General features: G+C 30.4%; 1 protein-coding gene across 1 annotated transcript; it reads left to right on the forward strand.

Annotated features, from left to right (window-relative positions):
* Positions 1-5,328: 5,328 nt before the first annotated feature.
* On the forward strand, positions 5,329-11,928 carry LOC108984460 (CBL-interacting serine/threonine-protein kinase 9). Its single transcript, XM_018956431.2, has 14 exons — positions 5,329-5,712; positions 6,380-6,442; positions 7,337-7,408; positions 7,577-7,684; positions 7,821-7,901; positions 9,229-9,282; positions 9,368-9,493; positions 9,579-9,668; positions 9,837-9,959; positions 10,207-10,314; positions 10,639-10,755; positions 10,909-10,965; positions 11,079-11,153; positions 11,503-11,928. Exons 1-14 carry the CDS (start codon positions 5,506-5,508, stop codon positions 11,575-11,577), a joined length of 1,356 nt encoding a protein of 451 aa, XP_018811976.2. The 5' UTR covers positions 5,329-5,505; the 3' UTR covers positions 11,578-11,928.
* Positions 11,929-20,660: the final 8,732 nt, after the last annotated feature.

The following is a 20,660-nucleotide window of genomic DNA, read 5'->3' on the forward strand; positions in this document are numbered from 1 at the left end:
TAAGGGAATAATTCTTATCCACAACAACAGCGCACAAGTTCTTCAACTGACGATGTAACTACTATATGTAGTAGACTTGAGGATAATGTAAGTAACGGTTGCAATCTCAAAACTTTTTGGAAAGAAAGTCAGACGCTGATAGATACCTACCCAAAAAATGTGAGGAAGATGATGGGAAATTCAACATTCTATCTTGGTAGAATGTTAATTCTGTTAGATATTGTGTACTTTCAAAATTCACACGCAATGTTCTTACAATACTTATATTTACAGTGGCTTCTGAATCTACAATTAACACAGCAAGTCGTGTACTTAATCCTTGTCGAAGTAGTTTGTTTTCAATTATGGTAAAGGGCTCCATTTCTGCATAGAATTGGTTTCATTCTTCTTTTACTTGAATTAGTCTTAGAATTTTAATGGATGATGTGGAGGACTTTGAAAAGCTGGATATGTGTATGTAACAAATTTATTTCCTTTTTATATTTTTTTTATGATTTATTTGTTATTTGTTAGATTTAGGGGAATTTGACTTGTGTAAGCTCTGATCCGATTTCGACTCTAACTTGTTAGATCGGAGTCGGATATGGGCTTTCAGCTTTGGGCTTCTTTTTCTTTTTAGCTTCCTATGTAGCCCATTTAAAACAGAATTTTTTGTGGGCTTTAAAATATCATGTTTTAGAAAAAATTAAAAACTAAAACTAAATTATTTACTGCTAATTTACTTTTATACTAATATCTAACTTATTTTTATACTAGACATATACTATAGTGTCTAATTACATTTTATCATACTATAATATTACATATTATTTTTAGTGTTTAATTACATGTTAGTATACTATAATATTACATGCTATTATATTATACTAGTGTTTAACTTATTTATAACTTATTTCTATCTTAGACTTATTTCTAGTGTCTAATTACATGTTATTATATTTTAGTAAATTTGTATTATGTGTTATTAACTTATTATACTAGACTTTTTAGTTATTTCTATACTAGTGTCTAAATTAATTCTATACTAGTATCTAATTTATTTATATACAAGACTTACACTATAGTGTCTAATTACATGTTACTATATATATGTCTAACTTATTTTTAACTCAATTATATACTAGACTTTCTAGTGTCTAATTACATGTTATTATACTTTAGTAAATTATTATTATGTATTATTAATTTATTATACTAGGCTTATTTAAATATTAGTGTCTAACTTATTTCTATACTTGATTATGTATGGTAGTAATATTATAATGTTTACATATACTAAATTATCATTAGTTTATTTATATTATAGTATAAGCATATTATTTTATAATAATTAGCTCATACTAATATATTATTGAATTTAACTATATAAGTTCTAGTTATATAACTATACTAGGATATATGATAAATATATAGATAAATACATACTTTTATAACATATATACATATCATAGTCGGATTCAGAGTCAGAGTTGGAATCAGAGGGCAAAGTCGGAGTCAGAGTCAGAGCATAAAATCAGAGTCAATCTAGCAACACCTCCGTCTCCGACTCTAGCTGAATTTTTGCTCAGCCATATTGTGGAGACTTGGAGTTGTGGCCTCATTTGTGATCAATTATTCATCTTGGTTATTTGGGTGGTGGTCAGATACATTTACTCTTATTTTAGTTGTGTAGTAAAATGGTTATAGGTGTAATTGGTCCGACTTCGGGGTGGAAAATGAGTGGATTGAAATTTTTGATTTGGTCCAAAAATCCTCATTTAGACCGACCCAACTGGATTGATTACACTCCTACTTGTAAATGATTTCAAAAACTAGAGATAAAGTTCTTTTTTGATTATGAGTGTTACTGGTCCGGTTTGGTCCGATTTTATATATTTTTTAGAATCGAATTGGTATATATTGATTTTAAAAATTTTAAAACCGATATCAGACCAATTCACCACCGAAATTTAAACTTCCGGTTTTTCAATTTCGGTCCTGCTTTACAGATAAACAAAATCATATTTCAACAAAACTTTTGAAAATGATTGACTCATATCCTTCATTTTATGTTATATTAATGTTATATTATAAAATTAAGATTTATATATTATATCAAAATTCAAATGTTAATTTAAAAATTATAAGATTAATTTCTATTATATTATAATAAAATGTTATATTAAGATTTATAAGATTGATTTTATATTATATCAAAGGTTATATTAATTTTATGTTATAAGATTAATAGATATAAATAATAAGATTTTAAAGTTTCATGTTATATTAATTAGCAGTTTAGCATATAATATATATACTATAATAAAAAATCATATAAAAAATATTTTATATATAATATAAGAAATTAAAAATAATATATATATACTGGTCCGGTTCGGTTCGAAGTAGTGTTTTAAAAACCAAAATTGGACACAAACTAGTTTTTAATTAGTTTTGCTAAATAGAAACTGGTACCAGACTATACTGGTTTAGAACCAGACCAAACCCACCGGTTCACTGGTTTTCCAATTTTTATTTCAAGTCTACTTTGATGGTTGATTTAAGTTTGAGAATCTAAATATATTAAAAAATAATTTATATTTTTCATTTTCTTTATTTATACTTAGTTGTGAATTTATTCTAATTTTAGCTTAGAACTTATATTTTTTCATATTTATGTTTTGAAGTTTAAAATTTTCAACCAATACAATTTTGTCCTTATCTCAAGAAACCCAAACAAAACCAAAATATGCGGCCGCAGTTAACGTAGTGATTGGTAGCATACTCGTAGCCTTCTAATATTATCTTTATTGGTAGTGGTAAGGATTCTTTTGATGGTGATATTGTAATTTAACTTTTATTTATATATAAATATGCAAGCTTAAATAGAGGAAAAATATATATATATATATTTATTTATTTATTTATGCGGCCGCCACGGGAAAAAAATCTCTGCCACTCAATAACGTGTGGAGAAAGAAGCGCTGTTCAACGTCCACATAATAGGATAAGCCAAACACGGAGGGATTCAATTGGATATTCAGAAGAATCGGAGCTTTTGCTGATATTGGTCAACCAATAATGCTTCTTTGGACGTTCTCAATTATTGCACCACCAACATAAAACTTTTATACTTTAAAATGTCCTTTCAATTTAAAAGTTAGTATACTAGGCTGAGAGAAATATTTTAGTTATTTTATGTGATAACTCGTATTATAAATATATTTTTATCGTAAGATAAATATGACAAATTATATCAATTATTAAATTATGTTAATTTATAAATTTATTTTTATAGACATGTGGGCATGAAATATCTCCTACTCTACCCATTTTTAATATGTTTTAAAAAAAGAAAAATGCTTAAGTCAATCGCCTGCCTTAAGCACCATGTAAACGACTGCTGAGTTTGTAAAAAACAAAACACCGCATTTTGTTTTTTGCCAACTTTTTGTTTGTCTCGCTGCAAGACCCCTCCCTCTCCTCCATCCCAAATCAAGTTGCAAGACATTCCCTCTCTCTCCTCAGCCCCACGTTGCAAGACAACAAGACCCTTCTCGTGGTGGGGCAAGGCGTGACGAGGCTGGGCTGGATGAACCGTGGTGGCGCGGTTGAAGTTGGCTGAGGGCGTGTGGCTGGACACTGGTTGAGAGAGAAAGAGAGGGTGATGAGCGAGAGAGTGAGCGGAGAAAAGAAGTAAGCCAAGAGAGGGAGGGAGTAACCGTGAGAGGGACTCACCGAGAGGAGTAGCGACGGGCTGGGGTGGCTTGGGGTGTTAAGCGATAATCTATGTGCAGGTGGTAGTGGCGTGGGGGAGCTAGCTATTTGCGGAGGAGTTGTGTTAAATGGAAGAGCTGGGCTCTGTTTTTGGAGGTCAAAACAGAGATGTTTCGGTGATGTGGTTCTTCGTGGGGTGGGGTGGAGGTGCAGTGGCGCAGTTCATGCACGATGGTGGTTGGCTACGGGTGCTATGAGGGTGGTGGTGGTTCACGACTGGGCAGCCTGCGAAGGGAAGAATCGTACTTTGTTTTGGGTGCTGGAAAACAGAGTATTCCAGGACGTTAAGGATGAAGACGAAATGAGGTGCGATGCCCCAAGCGTAATCTCGCTTGCTATGTGGCAGCCAGGTTCTTCAGTGATTGTAGATCTAGAGAGGAACAAGGAAATAGGGGAATGACGATGCAACAGCAAAAGAAATCGAAAGGAGATAATCACATTAACAACACACTTAATTTGCTCCCCTTCCATTCCCAATTTCTGTTTTTGGAACAGCTTCCAAGAGTTTTGAACAAGTAAATTTGATGGAATATCTTAAATCATATTTCTTAAAGATAGATTCTAGGGCTTAAGAAAATAGCAAAATTATTGATGGTAAAAATGGAGCTAGGGAATAGAAACTGAAGGAGTAATGATTCAAAGAAGAAAATCACAATATATTGAGTATTACTAAAAGAAAAACACTGAGTTTTTCCACTCCTACCAGAGTTCAGAATATTTCAGAAGAAAAAGAAAGAAGAAGCCAACAGTAGCATCTTTCCCGTATTTTTTTAAAAATAATTTCAGCTATAGCACATCAGCCGACTACACAATGTCTATATGAGACGACAGTGCATCGAAGAACTGTTAAAAAAAAATAATCTAATAGATAAAATAAAGAAATAATTGTTATTTTCAAAAAAGAAATTCCTCAATTCTCGTTCAAAATTGAAAGTTGGATAAGAACCCAAACAATATTGATTGATTTTCAACTACCTCGAAATATGTATAATATTACAAGCTACTCCAATAGGATATACTTAAGTTACGTTTAGATAGTGAATTGAAATGAGATGAATTGATATAAAAATTTAAAATTAAATAAAATATTATTAGAATATTATTTATTAATATTATTATTTTAAAATTTAAAAAATTTTGAATTGTTTATTATATTTTGTATAAAAAATTTTAAAAAATTATAATAATAAAATAAATTAAAATGAAATATTTCTTGTATCCACCTATTCAATACTAGAACTACCCCAAAAGGAAAAGAAAATTTGAATATTTTTGTACGTTTTGATCATCTTATCATAATCCTCTTTTATTGTGAAATGGAATATTTAAGAATTAAAAAATAATGACTTTTGTAGATGGGCATGATTAAAACTCATTAAATAGCAACTTAAAAGGTAAACAATAGAGATGGGATTCTTTTGAAAGATAAAGAAAACGGTAAGTTAATACGTTTAAATCATATGCCTTATTTCACTCAGAAAGATCCGCAGCCACGGAACCAGAAAATAGACATGGGCAAAGCACTGGGACCCACATATTATATATATGGGCTTCCAAGTACTCCTCGTCATCGCTCATATCTAAAAACGCGTCGACCATACTCCATATCCGACGAAACACTCCCGCTTCCGTCCTTTGCCTCTGCAAACCAAATCATACACACCATCTTCTCTGTGAGCATTGCTATTTACGCTGTGGGTGGCATCTCTCTTGGCGTTGGGGAGCCCTCCGGTGTTTCGGGTGTTGCTTATGTTTGATCGGAAGTCGGGTAAGAAGATGAGCTTGAAGAAGGCACCGGCGACGAGGACGCGCGTCGGGAAATATGAGCTGGGGAGTACACTGGGCGAGGGCAGCTTTGCCAAGGTCAAGTTCGCAAAGAACGTCGACACCCGTGACAGCTTTGCCATCAAAATCCTCGACCGTGAGCAAGTCCTCCGTCACAAGATGGTCGAACATGTAACGGCCTTTTTCTTACCTTAAACTTCTGCGAGTTTATTGTTTGTTTTATTTTTTTTAAAGTTTAGAAAGTGATCATTATTAATAAATTTATATTTTTCTAAATTTTTAAAAACATTCAAAAAAATGTTTAAAAAAGAAAAATACAATTACTAATGATAACCTTCAAAATGATGGATTGAGAGCGCCACAAAAAAAAAAAAAAACGTAAAAATCACGATTTACGCCTTAAACAAAAGAATAAGAAAAGAAAAAGCCACGTCCTGTAACCGAGAGACCCACATGCCAACGTGTGCTTACAGTTGAGAGCCACGTGTCACTCGTGGGACCAATATCGTGGTGGCAGTGGTTGCTCTGTGAGAGGTAGGATTGTTGATTTTGTATGCATTTTTGGAGGGTATCTTTCTTCCGAGGTCTATAGTACTAATGCTGGGTTCGCTATACATTAACTACTATTCTACACTCCATACTTCCAGTTTTTATTTTTAAATAATAAATAGTTACGATGAGAAGAATTATTCATACTACTAATGGTGGTGTTTTGCATTTCAGTAGCCGTGTGCTTCGTTAGTTCAGAATAATGTGTATTTATAATTAGTTACTATTAAACTCAGGACAGAGGGGTTGGGTTTTACTGTTGTTGATGCTTTTTTTTTTTTTTTTGCAGCTAAAAAGAGAAATTTCGACAATGAAGCTGATCAAACATCCAAATGTTGTTAAGATTTTTGAGGTACGAGGATTCTCTTGTATTTCTTCCCATTTTGTCCGTTATTTAGGTATGGTTCGTTCAGCAACGTGCATGCTGGTTTATTCATACATTAAATATTTTTACGTCATGGTGAAATAAAAGAGTAGAATTGAACAGCTTGGTTATAGAAAATCGAATGGCAAGATGTCTGCCGGCTGAATGTTAATGCTTTTGAAAAATAAGGAAATTATGATGGAAATTGGAATGAAGATCTTCTAGATTTCTCAAGGTTATGTACGAGTAGGTGGGTGTGTGGTTGTGAGAATTTAATAACAAAATGAGTAGGCGGGTATTTGGTATATAGAACTCTCATAAATGGAAATTCAAAGGGCACAATGCTTGGGCTTTAACCTTTGGTTTAAGTTATAGCCATCAATATCATGTAGAAGTTTGGGCTCAAATCCTATCTTTTGCTAGGGGAAATTTTTTATATGAGGAAAAATTGTGAAGATTACAGGAGATAGGTCTAAATCAAGTGACAAAGTGTAGGTTCTTTGACGGAGCTTTTTACCTTAACTTTATACTCTCTCTCCGTACTTGAGGCTACCTGAAATTTTGTTGAGTTTCATGAACAAGGACTGAAATTTTGTCAGATGTCTAGTAAAAGCATTTAAGCTTGTGCTCCATTAATGGTTGAAGCATTATCATCTGAACATATAAATTTCTGTTTAGGGAAGGCCATGGATAGAACAAAATTCCTAGAGTATGCAAAAATGAATATGCACACAAATACACACATGTATCTATTCTATTCTGGACATCATAGACTACATCATAAGGTAAAAGTGGTCGATATGAAATCTCTGAGTAGCACATTAATGAGATGTTTTTTAATGTTTATGTCTGTATTTATATGTCTTCTATGCTTCTGCATAGGTTATGGCAAGCAAATCAAAGATCTACATCGTTCTTGAATTTGTTGGTGGTGGCGAGCTGTTTGACAAAATAGTAAGAAATTTATCTCTATACTTGGATTATACTATCAGATCATTTTTCATCTTTTATGGTTATATATAGAAATTTCTTGTTTTGTTAGTATTTACTAATTACCAGTACTATTTCTCTATTTAGTATTTACAGAAAACATATTCGCTTATTCGTTGTTTATATTCTCAGGCCAAAAATGGGAGACTTAAAGAGGATGAAGCCAGGGGATATTTCCAACAGCTCATTAATGCTGTGGATTACTGCCACAGTAGAGGCGTGTACCACAGAGATTTGAAGGTTTAACAAAATTGATTACCTTTCCGCTTTGAGTTATTACCAACTGGGTTTTTTCAGTAATGATTTTTGTTTCTTCTGTAATTAATTCTGTCAGGCAACAATTGATCATTTCTGTAGTATTCTGTATCTTTTGCAGCCTGAGAATCTTCTCCTAGACTCATATGGTGTTCTCAAAGTTTCAGATTTTGGATTGAGTGCATTCTCACAGCAAGTACGGGTGAGTGGAGTTCAACTATAACCTAGATCCTAAAGTTGTATATCATGTAATAGTAGCTTTCACTGGATAGGTGCACATATTGGTAATCTCAGAGGTTCAATTTCTGGGAAAGAGGGTGTCTTGTGGTCAGATTGAAATTTTATCGTTGTTAACATCTTGCATTTCTTATTTTCCCAATTATTTATGGAAGAAATCTTCTCTCTGTTGTAGTTTAGTAAACCTTTCTGTTCTATCATTCTTTCTTCAATCTTGATCGTGCCCTTGAAGTCCTCATTCTTTTACTATTATTTGAATTACATATTGTCTTCTTTTTTACTCCATGGGAGGGCAACAAAGATATGTGGAGCTCTTTGAATTCTTAGTTTACACAACATTACACTGCGTTAGTAACGATTGAGGAGCTACATAAAATGCAGTTTTAATTTTACATTACATCTTTAGTCTTAGGATGGATTTATTTAACATTTTAACTCATTTATTATATCTGCATTTAAACTAGTGATTAGGCCATGTTTTATATCAGATTCTTACATAAAGTATTTCAAAATGAGTTAAAATATTTCAAAATTTTGTGAATAGTAGTGAAATAGTTTGAGTGAAAATGTTTTATTGAGTCTTGGGAAAGGAGAGAAAAAAATTGAATAAACATATACTTTAGAATAAGTATTGTATTGGAGTTTGTGAGAGTGAATAGATAAAATTAAAAAATTGTTTTGAATGTAATTTTTTAATATTATTTTTGTCTTTAAGTTTATAAAAGTTGTGTCGATTTTTGTGTTTTTGTTTTGAAGTTTGTAAAAGTTGTATTATTTTTGTGTATGAGTAATGATGAGATAAAAAAAGTTGAAATTTTGGAATTGAAACTGTTTTGTGTTTGAGTGATATTTGGGAATGAAGTTATGAGAAATTTTGAGAATTTTGGAAATTCTCATGTTTGCCAAACATGCAACAAACTCTGATATTTTCATGATAATAGTGCATATAAGTTGCCTTGCCCTAAGCGGTGAGCAATCTGAGTTCTAGAGTTTTGAATGTGGTTTTAGCTTCTGTGTTTTTTAGGATATTGTGACTGGTCTCTTGTTAGTTACCTTGTGGTAGAAGCATGGGGAACTCTCATGAATCTTTATATTTTCCAATGCATACTTTAATTTCTATTTCACTTATCTTTATTTATAGTTGTATGTGGAATAGATGTTTATTCCTCGTCTGTAGATGGGACCTTTTTGTTGTATTTGCAAAAGTTGTGTGAATTTTCCAAGGTGAATGGGAAATTTTGGGGCATTATAGATAACGAAGGCAGACCTTAGTCAGATTTTTCTTAATGCAGGAGGATGGGCTGCTTCACACTACCTGTGGTACCCCCAATTATGTTGCTCCTGAGGTATACCTACAAGTTTCTGAATGTTACAGAATGAATTAGTGTAACTCCATGCTTGATTTCGGTCATGTTTCTGTTTTTGTATCAGGTGCTAAATGATAAAGGTTATGATGGCACAGCGTCTGATATTTGGTCTTGTGGGGTCATTCTCTTTGTACTTATGGCTGGTTACTTGCCATTTGACGAGCCAAATCTCGCGGAATTGTACAGAAAAGTAAGTCTTTCTAGATGCTGCATCCTCTTTTTTGCATACAATGAATCTCATTTAACACATAATCGTGTTCATGTATGAATTTCAGATTTGCAAGGCTGACTTCACATGTCCATCATATTTTTCAGCTGGTGCAAAGAAACTGATCAAGCGTATTCTTGATCCTAACCCCCTTACAGTGAGCTCCAGGCCCTTTTAATTAGAGATTTATTTACTCTCTATTTCCACCCGATCATTTCCTGAGACTCTGTGAATAGTTAGATAATCTAGGCTGTTTAAATGTTTAATATGGTGCCTTCATTGCATTGAAGCTTTTAGTTGTGAAAATTGTGGTACTTCATTTCAGCGGATAACAATTCCTGAAATCTTAGAAGATGAATGGTTCAAGAAAAGGTACAAGCCAGCATACTCTGAGGAGGAGCAGAATGTAAATCTTGATGACGTAGATGCTGTATTCAATGATTCAAAGGTAAGAGGGATTAACCCATTTCTCTTTTCTTTCTGTCAGTGAAGATGTCAGTGTGCTAGTTACTGACTCGTTTTCCATAAAGATTATTGCAATGTCATTATGCAATGGGACTGATAGACATCCACGTTCCATTGCAACTCTGGAAACCATTTTTTATCTTCCATAGCATCACAATCAAGATCTAGTCAATCTGTAAACACAAGGTCAATTCCACCCAAAATTTGTTATTTGTATGTTTATTGTGCAGGAAAATCTTGTTACAGAAACGAAAGAGAAACCTGTATCCATGAATGCTTTTGAGCTCATATCTCGGTCCCCGGGTTTCAGTCTTGAAAATTTGTTTGAGAAGCAGACGGTATGTCTCAAGATTTTCTATGCGTTCTGTTGTGCATATGAGAATTCTATGGTAAATCAATGAGTCACCCTTCCAAAGTTTGGAAGATTGAAATATCAATGATGCACTATATTGGTGCCTTTGTATTTTACATTTGCTGTTTGAAAATCAATTGTGGCGATCTGTTCTCATCTTGCCACAGCCCAAACGATCCTAAAATTCAGATAATTAATTTTTCTAGATCGACCACTCTCTGTACTGATTTATGTTATGTATATTATTGATATCTGTTATTTCTGAGTACTGATCCTTACTCCCCTGCATATTATAAACTTAACCGTGCAGGGTCTTGTGAAGCGAGAAACCCGTTTCACTTCCCAGCGTCCTGCAAATGAAATTATGTCTAAAATTGAGGAAGCGGCAAAGCCCCTTGGCTTTAATGTTCACAAGCGAAACTACAAGGTAATGATTCTCACGTTAGACATATGGTTGGTATTGTTTAGATTTGCTTTGTTTTATCTGCTACGTTGTATCCAAGTTCTCTCATTCTGAACTGCAAGTTCCACGTTAAGAATTCATATTTGCATGTCTTTCTTAATTTTTCAACCATCCCAGATGAAGTTACAGGGTGACAAAACCGGAAGGAAGGGCCACCTCTCAGTTGCAACTGAGGTATTGAGTTATTCCTTGGTATTGTATTTTAAGAACACTCGAGGCTGCTGCTTTTAACTTTTATGGTACCATACCAAAATACTTTCTGCACATTGACTTGTTTTCAACTTCAGGTGTTCGAGGTGGCTCCCTCCCTGCACATGGTAGAGCTCCGGAAAACTGGTGGTGACACATTGGAGTTTCACAAGGTATGCCAACTTTTTTTTTTTTTTTTTCAACTTGTTTTGTTTGGTCGAAAGCGTAGGAAACAAATGGATGAAAAATAGTTTTTTTGAATCTTGAATTTTCATCATCTAAGATCTATTACAACTGCTTCACACAACTCAATCTAACACAACTTCTGGCTAAATCTTGCTGAGTTTCTAAATTCTTAGGAAATAAAAATATGGTGGACAAAATTATGAAGAGTTTGCTGCTGTATTGAACTTTTTCCTCTTGATTTCTCTGAAGTAAATTGATGGTTGATGCAAATGTATGCCAGTGTTTAAGTTTTGCTATTAATGATATGGTTGTCAATGCTCTCTGATCATATGGCAGTTCTACAAAAGCTTCTCCTCTGGATTAAAAGATGTAATGTGGAACGGTGAAGAAAATGCTGGAGGATTAAAGTAATCTCTCTCTCTCTCTCTCTCTCTGGAGAAAGTAGCAGAATGTGTCACCCTAGTGTCGTTTCAGGAGGTGTAAGCAATATGAAAGACAGGCCCTGGGAACAAGAGTCTTGGTTCTTTCTCCTCCTTAGTTTAGCTTAATTAGCTTGAGAATTGCAACCATTTCTTTCATTTACAAGTTGATGGTTAAATAAGATTGATTGATTACAGAAGTGAGAAAGCTCCAGCATGTCGTTGCAATGGAAAAATAGACATTGTAACTGCTTGTGATATGTAAAGCCTATCTAGTGAAATTTTGTTAGCCATCATCATGTCAAAAGTATTCCCAGCTGGCTAGGGAAAATTTTTAGCCAAATTTTACCCAATTAAAATATTATTTTCTTATTCTTTGTTTTATTCTCTTTCATAGTTTTAAATTTCGTACCGTACCGGCTGGTACGGCTGAAATTTTTCGTACCGGCCATCTGGCCGGTACAGGTACTATATCTATTTCGTACCGGCTGCTGGTACTGGACATACCGGCCTCAATTTTGGCCTATACCGGCTGATAGTTTGGCCTCTTTTTCTTTTTATTTTTTTTATTTTTTCAAACTACAAGCTTATTTTTTAATTCACAATTCAGACTAGACTATTTATAATTTATATATATGCATTTATATATAATTTATTTATATATAGACTATTATTTTAAAATATAATTTTTATATGTAATTTATTTATATATCGAGTATTCCGAAATGTTATTCCGAAACGTTATCCCGAAACGGTACCGGTATCGAAATATTTCGTTCCAATGCCTTGACTGGTACAGCATCCGGTACGGTATTTAAAACGTTGCTCTCTCTTACAATCATAATTTTCAAATTCTTGTTCTTCCAACTATTATATTTTTAAAAATCTATCTTTTTAAAATATTATTTTGTTCAAAAGTTTTTACATATCTCTAACCAGCATATTTACTATTAGGAAGGTTTAGATAGTGAGTTGAGATGAGATAAATTATATAAAAGTTAAAAGTTGAATAAAATAGTATTAAAATATTATTTATTTTGAGATTTGAAAAAGTTGAATTGTATATTGTATTTTGTGTGGGAGTTTGAAAAAGTTATAATGATTTGATTAGATGAGTTAGACTGATCTCTCAATCCAAACAATCCCTAAGGCCATGTTTGGTTACATAGATGAGATGAGATGAGATGAAAGTTTAGTATTAGAATATAATTTTTTAATATAAATTTTTATTTAAGATTTGAAAAAGTTGAATTGTTTAGTATATTTATTTAGATGTTTTATAAATATAATAATTAAATAAAATGATATGAGATGATATAGTTTTTTTTAAAATCACAAACTATTTCCAAGGATAATATTTTTTAGAATCTTTTTCTAATCATCAGAATTTTCAAAACTTTCTAATTGTCATTATTATTCAAGTTTGTCCTCTTCTAGCCGTCATATTTTTTAGGAAAAACAAAAGGACTTATTCCCATGGTCAAAGTTCATTTTTCTTTCAATTTTTATTTATATCATTAATTTTAAATCTCATTTCTATTGAAATCTCAATTCTTAATTACTATAATAGCTTGTTATTTTTTAATATTCTTTCTTTCTTTTGTAATTATATACTTATTAATGATTCTGATGATGAGTTAAAGTTTAATGATTAGACGTAATCGTTTGCAATGTTATAATATATATATATTTTTCATGAATATTATACTTTCAAAATATCTCATAAGAGGTTCATCATGATGAGATCGAAGCTCATGAATGAATTTAGATTCAAAACTCGAATGAATTTGAAAACTAAAGTTAGAAATTTGTCGTTGATTGGAGATTCAAAAAGTTTGGAGCTAAAACAGTAGTAATGTGGCTTGGTTGTGGACTTGTGATGCTTTGCTTAGCCCGTATGCAAATTCCGATCCAGACGAAATTGTTGCCTTTGGGTGGAAAAGAAGAACAAAACCAACAATGAAAAAGCAAAATGAATTTTATGGTGACCTGAGCTTTTTTATTTTTTTAATAGAAAATCTGAATACTTTAATAATAAATTTATCTTTTGTTGAGTCACTGGTGCTACTAGTGAAAGTATTTTATTTCATTTCATCATTACAATTTTTTTTTAGATTTTTATACAAAATATAATAAACAATTCAATCTTTTCAATTCCTAAAACAATAATAATATTCTAATAATATTTAATTTAACTTTTAATTTTTATTTCAATTCACTATCTAAACGACACCTAATATTAAGCAGGAGATGTTTGGGGAATGAGATGAGATGAGAATTTTGTTAATAGTAGTAAGATATTTTGTAACTAATAGTGAGATAGTTTGAGTTAAGTATTTTTTAGATTTTTGGCAAGAAGAGAGAAAAAGTTAAATAAAAAATATTATAAAGTTAAAATATTATTATTTGAATATAATTTTTAATATCATTTTTATTTTGAGATTTAAAAAATTTGATCAATTATTTTTTATTTTTTGTTCAAAACTTTAGAAAAATTGTAATAATCAGTTTGAAAAAATTGTAATTATTAGTTTGAAAGTATTTGTATTTGAATGATGTGTGGGAAGGAAATGAGATGGAATGAGATGAGATGAGATCCAAACATCTCCCTACTGGCTTAATTAGTTTGTTTACAAGCCAAATCACAAATTAGGATGTATTTGTTTTGACAATGTTTGTGGTTGAAAAAATATATTTTCTAAGAAAACAATTAATTTTTCGATGTTTGGCTTACACACTTAAAATGTCTTAAAAATAAGAGAAATTATAGTTATAATTTTAGAATGTGCAAGTCTCGTATACTTTCATTAAAAAAACTAGTAAATCTGAGAGTGTACACACCCTAAAACTATATTTAGAATTACTCTAAAAACAATTCCTGTCATTGACTAATTAACTTTAAAAAATTGTCTTGAAAATAATTTATGTTGTTTGCGTTGCATTGAAACTATTAATATTGTTATGTAATGTCATATAAGAAACTTTATTATAATATGAATATGCTATAAATAATTAGAAAAATCATTGAATATATATATATATATATATATAAATTTTGGTTATTATTTTATTTAAAAATACTTGAAGACTAGTGGACCACATCTTTTGAAAGATATAAGGTATGTAAAGAGCTTCAAGAACTATATATCACAGTCAAGAAGTTCCGGTATTAAACCCAAAAGATTGTTTCACATTTATTTGATATCTAAAACAGTACTAGAAACAGTTACACATTATGCATAAATAGTACCACAAAGTTCCATATCCAAAATAATATCAACAAATTCAATACCCAAAAGGTTATATTACGTTGGCTCTTAAGGTCCTAATTTTGCTGGATTGGATCATAGCCCTTGAGTCCATGGGTCCTAATAAATTAGATTCGGTCCAATTCCCTCGTACGAATCATTTATGAAAAATTCTAAACATAAGTCTCACACTCTTATATACTATTTAAAAATATGTAATTTTATCATTTTATCCTCATATTTTATAGTATATGACTTCTATGTAGCACGACTTATAATTTATATAAGCAGCATTTATCGAATCTTTAGCTTGCTATTTTTTATCCATCATCACAAAGTACGTCAATATTTAGTCAGTCCATATTAACTAGCGAGTGTTGTGATTCCAATCAACCTATGATATATCTTGATAAAAAATTCCATGTTGCACTATCCTTGTCGACAGCTAACAACATCTTATGATTCTTATGGAATATCTCAATCTTTTTATTTAAATCATCATGTGCATTTAGTAATTTTGAGGTAAAATATGTTAGCATGCAAAGACAAATATAACATGTATATTGAATAATTAATACTATGTTTTCATACCATTAATATTTCCTTCTTGTACACTTGCTTGGTGTATTAAATCCTTTTCAACTTATCATCCCTCCAAATATTGCTAAGATTTTTTTTTTTTAAAATAGTTTTCCAATTAGTAATAGCGCTATTATTACTCCCTTTGACATGCTTTTGTTTTATTTATCTATGAGTTTAATTATTAATTCAATGGAAAATGCTTGAGCGATCGAAGCATGTGACCAAACAGTGCATTTGTCTTTTTTTTTTAAATATTAGAAAAAAGACAAATGTATTCACTACAAAAAAACTGTTTATTTGTAACTAGTTATATTCTGCGAAAATGATTATTTTCTATTAAAATGAGTCAGTTTTCGTCATAAATAATCATTCTTATCGTAAATAATCTGTCACAAATGTTCATTTTTCTTATAGTGATTGTTCGGTTACATGCTTCGGTCACCACCTTTTGGCATAGTAGCAAAACCCTAATAATTCAATTATTAGAGTATCCTTGTTCCGTCGGGGTCGACGGTCGCTAGTGAGGTCATTCGCCGGTTGATAACCTAAATAAATTAATTTCATGGCTCACCATAAACAAAATTAGAAAAACAAGATTATAAAAACATTAATATATAAAACACAAAAGTGTAGAGCTCTAAAGATTGGCCGATTTCAAGACACAAAAGTGTACTATATATTTGGAATATTAAGGGTAGGTTTAGGGGGTGAGATGAGAATTTTGTGTTTTGTTTTGAAGTTTAAAATATTAAGTTTTAATATTATTATTGTTTTGGGATTTGAAAAATGTGTATTGGGATTTAAAAAAGTTAAATTGTTTATTATATTTTGTATGGGGATTTGAAAAAGGTGTAATGATGAGATGAGATGAGATGAGAATTTTATGTTTTGTTTAAGGTCCCAAACCTGCCCTAAGAGTTCATACTGCATCTAGCTAGTCATACTAGTCTTTGATCAAATGCTAGAGGGATAGCTACAATGGACTACATCGATCTGTTTCCCTCAAGTTTTAGGCCTAAATTAAGGGCTTGTTTGAGAAATACATTTCATCTCAAAATTTATCATAATTTTCTTCATCCCAAACATCACTCAATCACAAATACTTTTTAATTTTAAATTTTCATCTAATTATTACCTAATCATTATAATTTTTCCAAACTTTCAAATAAAATAGAAAAGATTATACTATTTTTTTAAATCTTAAAATAAAAATAAAAATAAAAATTATATTATAACAATATTTTAACTTAATAATATTTTTTATTTAACTTTTTCTTTCCTCCTTATCAAAACTCAATAAAAGATATTAATTAACTCAAACTATTTCACTATTATTCATAAAATTATCATTTCATCTCATTCCGACTAAACATCTCCAAGTTAATTACCCAAAAGCACTCACATAAACATAAAACAAAACAATATTGAAGGTTAAAAGAGTTCAAAGCTTTGAAAAAAAAGACATAAAAGGAAATTCTCGATCGAGTACTTCATGCATGAGTACTCTTGCGTGCGGACATTCTTACAGAAATAAAAATAAAAAGTTGTTGAGATCTTGATGTTATACGTACAACCGAGCCTGAATTGAAGTCAATATTTACCCTTCAATGTGAAAGCAATTAGCACTGAAGCTAGCCTAGCTATTCCCTAGCTTAGCTTCCCTGTTTCCGCGGTGCAAGATAGTCCCCATGGTCCCATGGAAGAGAGATAGAGTATATATGGCCGGGTGATATGAAATAGAAGTAGTCCATAAATGAGAAATACTACTTTGCCTCCTCAAAGTGACACCTCTATTTGACCGCCGGTCAAAATTCTTTTTTTTTTTTACTTAATGATTAAGAAAGTGATTTTAAATGTATTGGTGTATTTTTTTTTATTTTTTAAATATATTTAAATATATAAAAAAAATGTGAAAAGAAAAAAGAAAAAAAAAAAAAAGATTTTACAGCCCAGCGGTCAAAATGGGGCGGCATTGTAGCCGCACCCGTCCATAAATATTAAGAAGTAGGTTATATATTACTCTTTTTTTTTTTTTTTGAAAGGAAATAGACTCATTTCATTAATGATCTGAAGTTACAATTGTGACTTATAAATACATAAAAAAACTAGACTATAAGCCAACTACGCATTAGCTTTAGGGCTCCTCTACACACAAATTTTTTTGTAACAGACATTTTCTTAACTTCATAACAAACTCTCTCCTAACAGAAAAAAGAATTTTGTAAAAACAGAACTTAAAAGTCCCCTTTATCCACTCAGAAAGGAAGAGTACAGGACCCTACTAGTATATATATATCATCTAGTAGGTTATATACTACTTAATTTCTTATATATCTTATTTTTATGGTATCATATAAGTTGTCACACTTTTATTGCTATTGGACCACATCTTAATTAATGCTACGACTACAAAAAAAATTTATAAAAGTAAATTTATAAACTGACATAATTTTATATGATACGTTAAATCTATTTTTCAATAAATATAGCTTTACAATCTAATATATCGTATTAAATTACATTAATTTATAAATTTATTTTTATTAAATATCTTGGTGACTAAAATATTTATTGTTTTTTTTTTCCTACATCGATCCACACAAGTTTAAGTTCTTAGAGTCACGATTTTCATACGAACATATATAGCAAATTTGTGAAGAATAACTGGAGGTCCTTTACCATTGAAAATTTCTACTTATCAGTCTAATTATTATTGCATGTTTAGATTTGTAAGGCACGATCGTATATAATAGGTACACATTAAAAAAAGAGATTAAAATGAAAAGATTATCTTAAATCATTTTTTTTTTATAATTATACAAATTAATGTGATATTTTAAATGATTTCTCGAGTCAATTGTTTAAATTAGTAGTAATTTAAAATATACTATTAAAACAATAATATAATTAAAATTAACAAAATTTAAGATGAAGACGCTAAAAAATTAAATAGGTACCAAAGTACATCATGTCCACCTGCATCAATAATCAAGTGCAACAAACCTAAAATATATACACAGGAGTAAGCTAGGATACTCTCGCGGGGATGGTTCATAGGGTTTAATTTCGTACACCGGATGCAAGCTAATATTTTTTTAGAAATGATATTTATAATTATGAAGTGTGTAAATAATGTGTAATCTCATTAAAAGAAATGAATAATTAAATACGAGATTCATATAAAAAATTAATTTTTTAATATTAGACTTCATTTGTTTTAAAAAAAATTTTGTATCGTTTGTGTACTCTATAACTGTATATAACATTACTCATAATTTTAAGTATTTTTTTAATATCTTTAATTATTAAAAAGGATTTTTAAAAATATATAATTTTTTTAATAATCATTTTTTTAATTATTAAATAAAAGAAAAAATTAAAAAATTAAAAAGAATAGTAAAAAAATTAATAGTAAAAGAGTGGTTATTATTATTCTTTATATACATGCTCGCACACGTATGCCTGCCAAAGTACGTCATAACCTAGGATCGATGCTGCCATCTTTTAAAGAGCTTTGACTTTGAAACCAATTGAACTCATATATCTAATAGTGTGCCTTTAATTTATGCGTATTGATAGATTTGCACCTTCCACTCGAATCGTTTACATTTGGCGGCATACATAAATATTGTTTGTAGTAGCACTACTTAATTCGATATTTACAGGTTAGCAAATGCATGGCAGCTAGCTAGCACAATATTGTTTGATGGTCCAATATTAATTGACGGCTAGCTAGTCACCGGTATGTATTACATTTTTTGAAATATATATATTTATATATATAATAACTGTTACACAAAACAATTACATAAAAATAATCTAATAAATTGACGTAATTTCATATGATCTGTTAGATTTAATTTATAATAAAAATAATTTTACAATTTCACAAACCAGATAAAAGCACGTTAATTTGTATGATTATTTTTATATAATTCCTTTGTGACCAAAACATTTTTTTTTTCTATTAATTCACCTCTTAAAAAGACAATTTAAATCAAAATACTTAACAGCTTGGTATAATACCCTTTCTCTTGATTAATCCAACATGTTCTTCAATTATCTTTTAAGGCCTAGTTTGGAAAGTGACTTGAGATGCAATGAGTCGAGATTATTTGTGAATAATAATTAGATATTTGAGTTTGAAATGATTTGAGTTAAAATATTTTATGGGATTTTGGAAAATGAGAGAAAATTAAAAAGTTGAATAAAAATATTATAAAGTTAAAATATAATTTTTATTTTGAGATTTGAAAATGTTGATTTTTTTTTTTTTGTATTTTGTTTAGAAGTTTGAAAAAGTTATAATAATTAGATAATGATTAAATAAAAAAATAAAAAATTTGAAATTAAAAAATATTGACATTTATATCGCTTGGATATAAGTGAGATGAGATAGGAGGAGAAGATATTCCCTCTTAAGGGCCACCTAGCGAGGGGCGAAACCACATATATGGTTAAAAGTTGTTATTAAAATCTTACCATGTACCTAATTTTTTTGAAAGGTACCATAAAATAAGATTATTTGGCTCCCACAAGACACAATTTTTAGCGCATTAATCTCATCTTGAAATATTTTTGTTTGTTAATCAATAAGTTTTTTTATGCCATTTCTTTACTTTTAGTATCATTTACTTTTTTTCAGATTTTTAAGGTTTCTTTTGTTTTTTCAACAAAATTTTCATACTTTCCCCTATTATTTATTTATTTATTTATTTCATATTTTTTTATCTCTATTTTACCATTTTCTTTATTCTTTATATATCTTTGGTGCCTATGCAAGTATATAGATACATTTTCAAGAAAAAAAAAAAAAAAAACATATGGAAAATTTACAATGTCATTTCTCCAATTGTTTTTACGCTTTTTCTTTCAATTCTTCTGCTAGTTTATTTTGACTGATTTTGTTAATTACAACTAACTAGCTGGTCACCATTAAGCTAATATTAATTAGAGTGAAGGCCGCAATAAATTCTAGCTAGCGATCAGTAATATATAAGGACATTCCCTATCATCTATATTATATAGGCTTTATAAAATTCAATCTCAACATTTAATAAAGAATTTAATTTTTGGTTCTCTTAATTTAATGTTGATTAAATTAATAAAAACAAACCCAACATCCCACAGCATCACAGTTTCACAAACACTTGCCTGCATCTCATACCCGGTCAAAAAACTGATCGATCCTTCTACCACAACTACTTTATATAATCAAGGATAAGTGGCCAAATGTCTATTGAGA

Source organism: Juglans regia, chromosome 7 (assembly GCF_001411555.2).
Source record: "Juglans regia cultivar Chandler chromosome 7, Walnut 2.0, whole genome shotgun sequence".
NCBI classification, from domain to species: Eukaryota; Viridiplantae; Streptophyta; class Magnoliopsida; order Fagales; family Juglandaceae; genus Juglans; species Juglans regia.

Coding starts and splice junctions, on each gene's coding strand:
- LOC108984460 (XM_018956431.2), top strand. CDS start 5,506: ATGTTTGATCGGAAGTCGGGTAAGAAGATGAGCTTGAAGAAGGCACCG. Junction 6,443..7,336: donor ATGTTGTTAAGATTTTTGAG/GTACGAGGATTC, acceptor GCTTCTGCATAG/GTTATGGCAAGCAAATCAAA. Junction 11,154..11,502: donor ACACATTGGAGTTTCACAAG/GTATGCCAACTT, acceptor ATCATATGGCAG/TTCTACAAAAGCTTCTCCTC.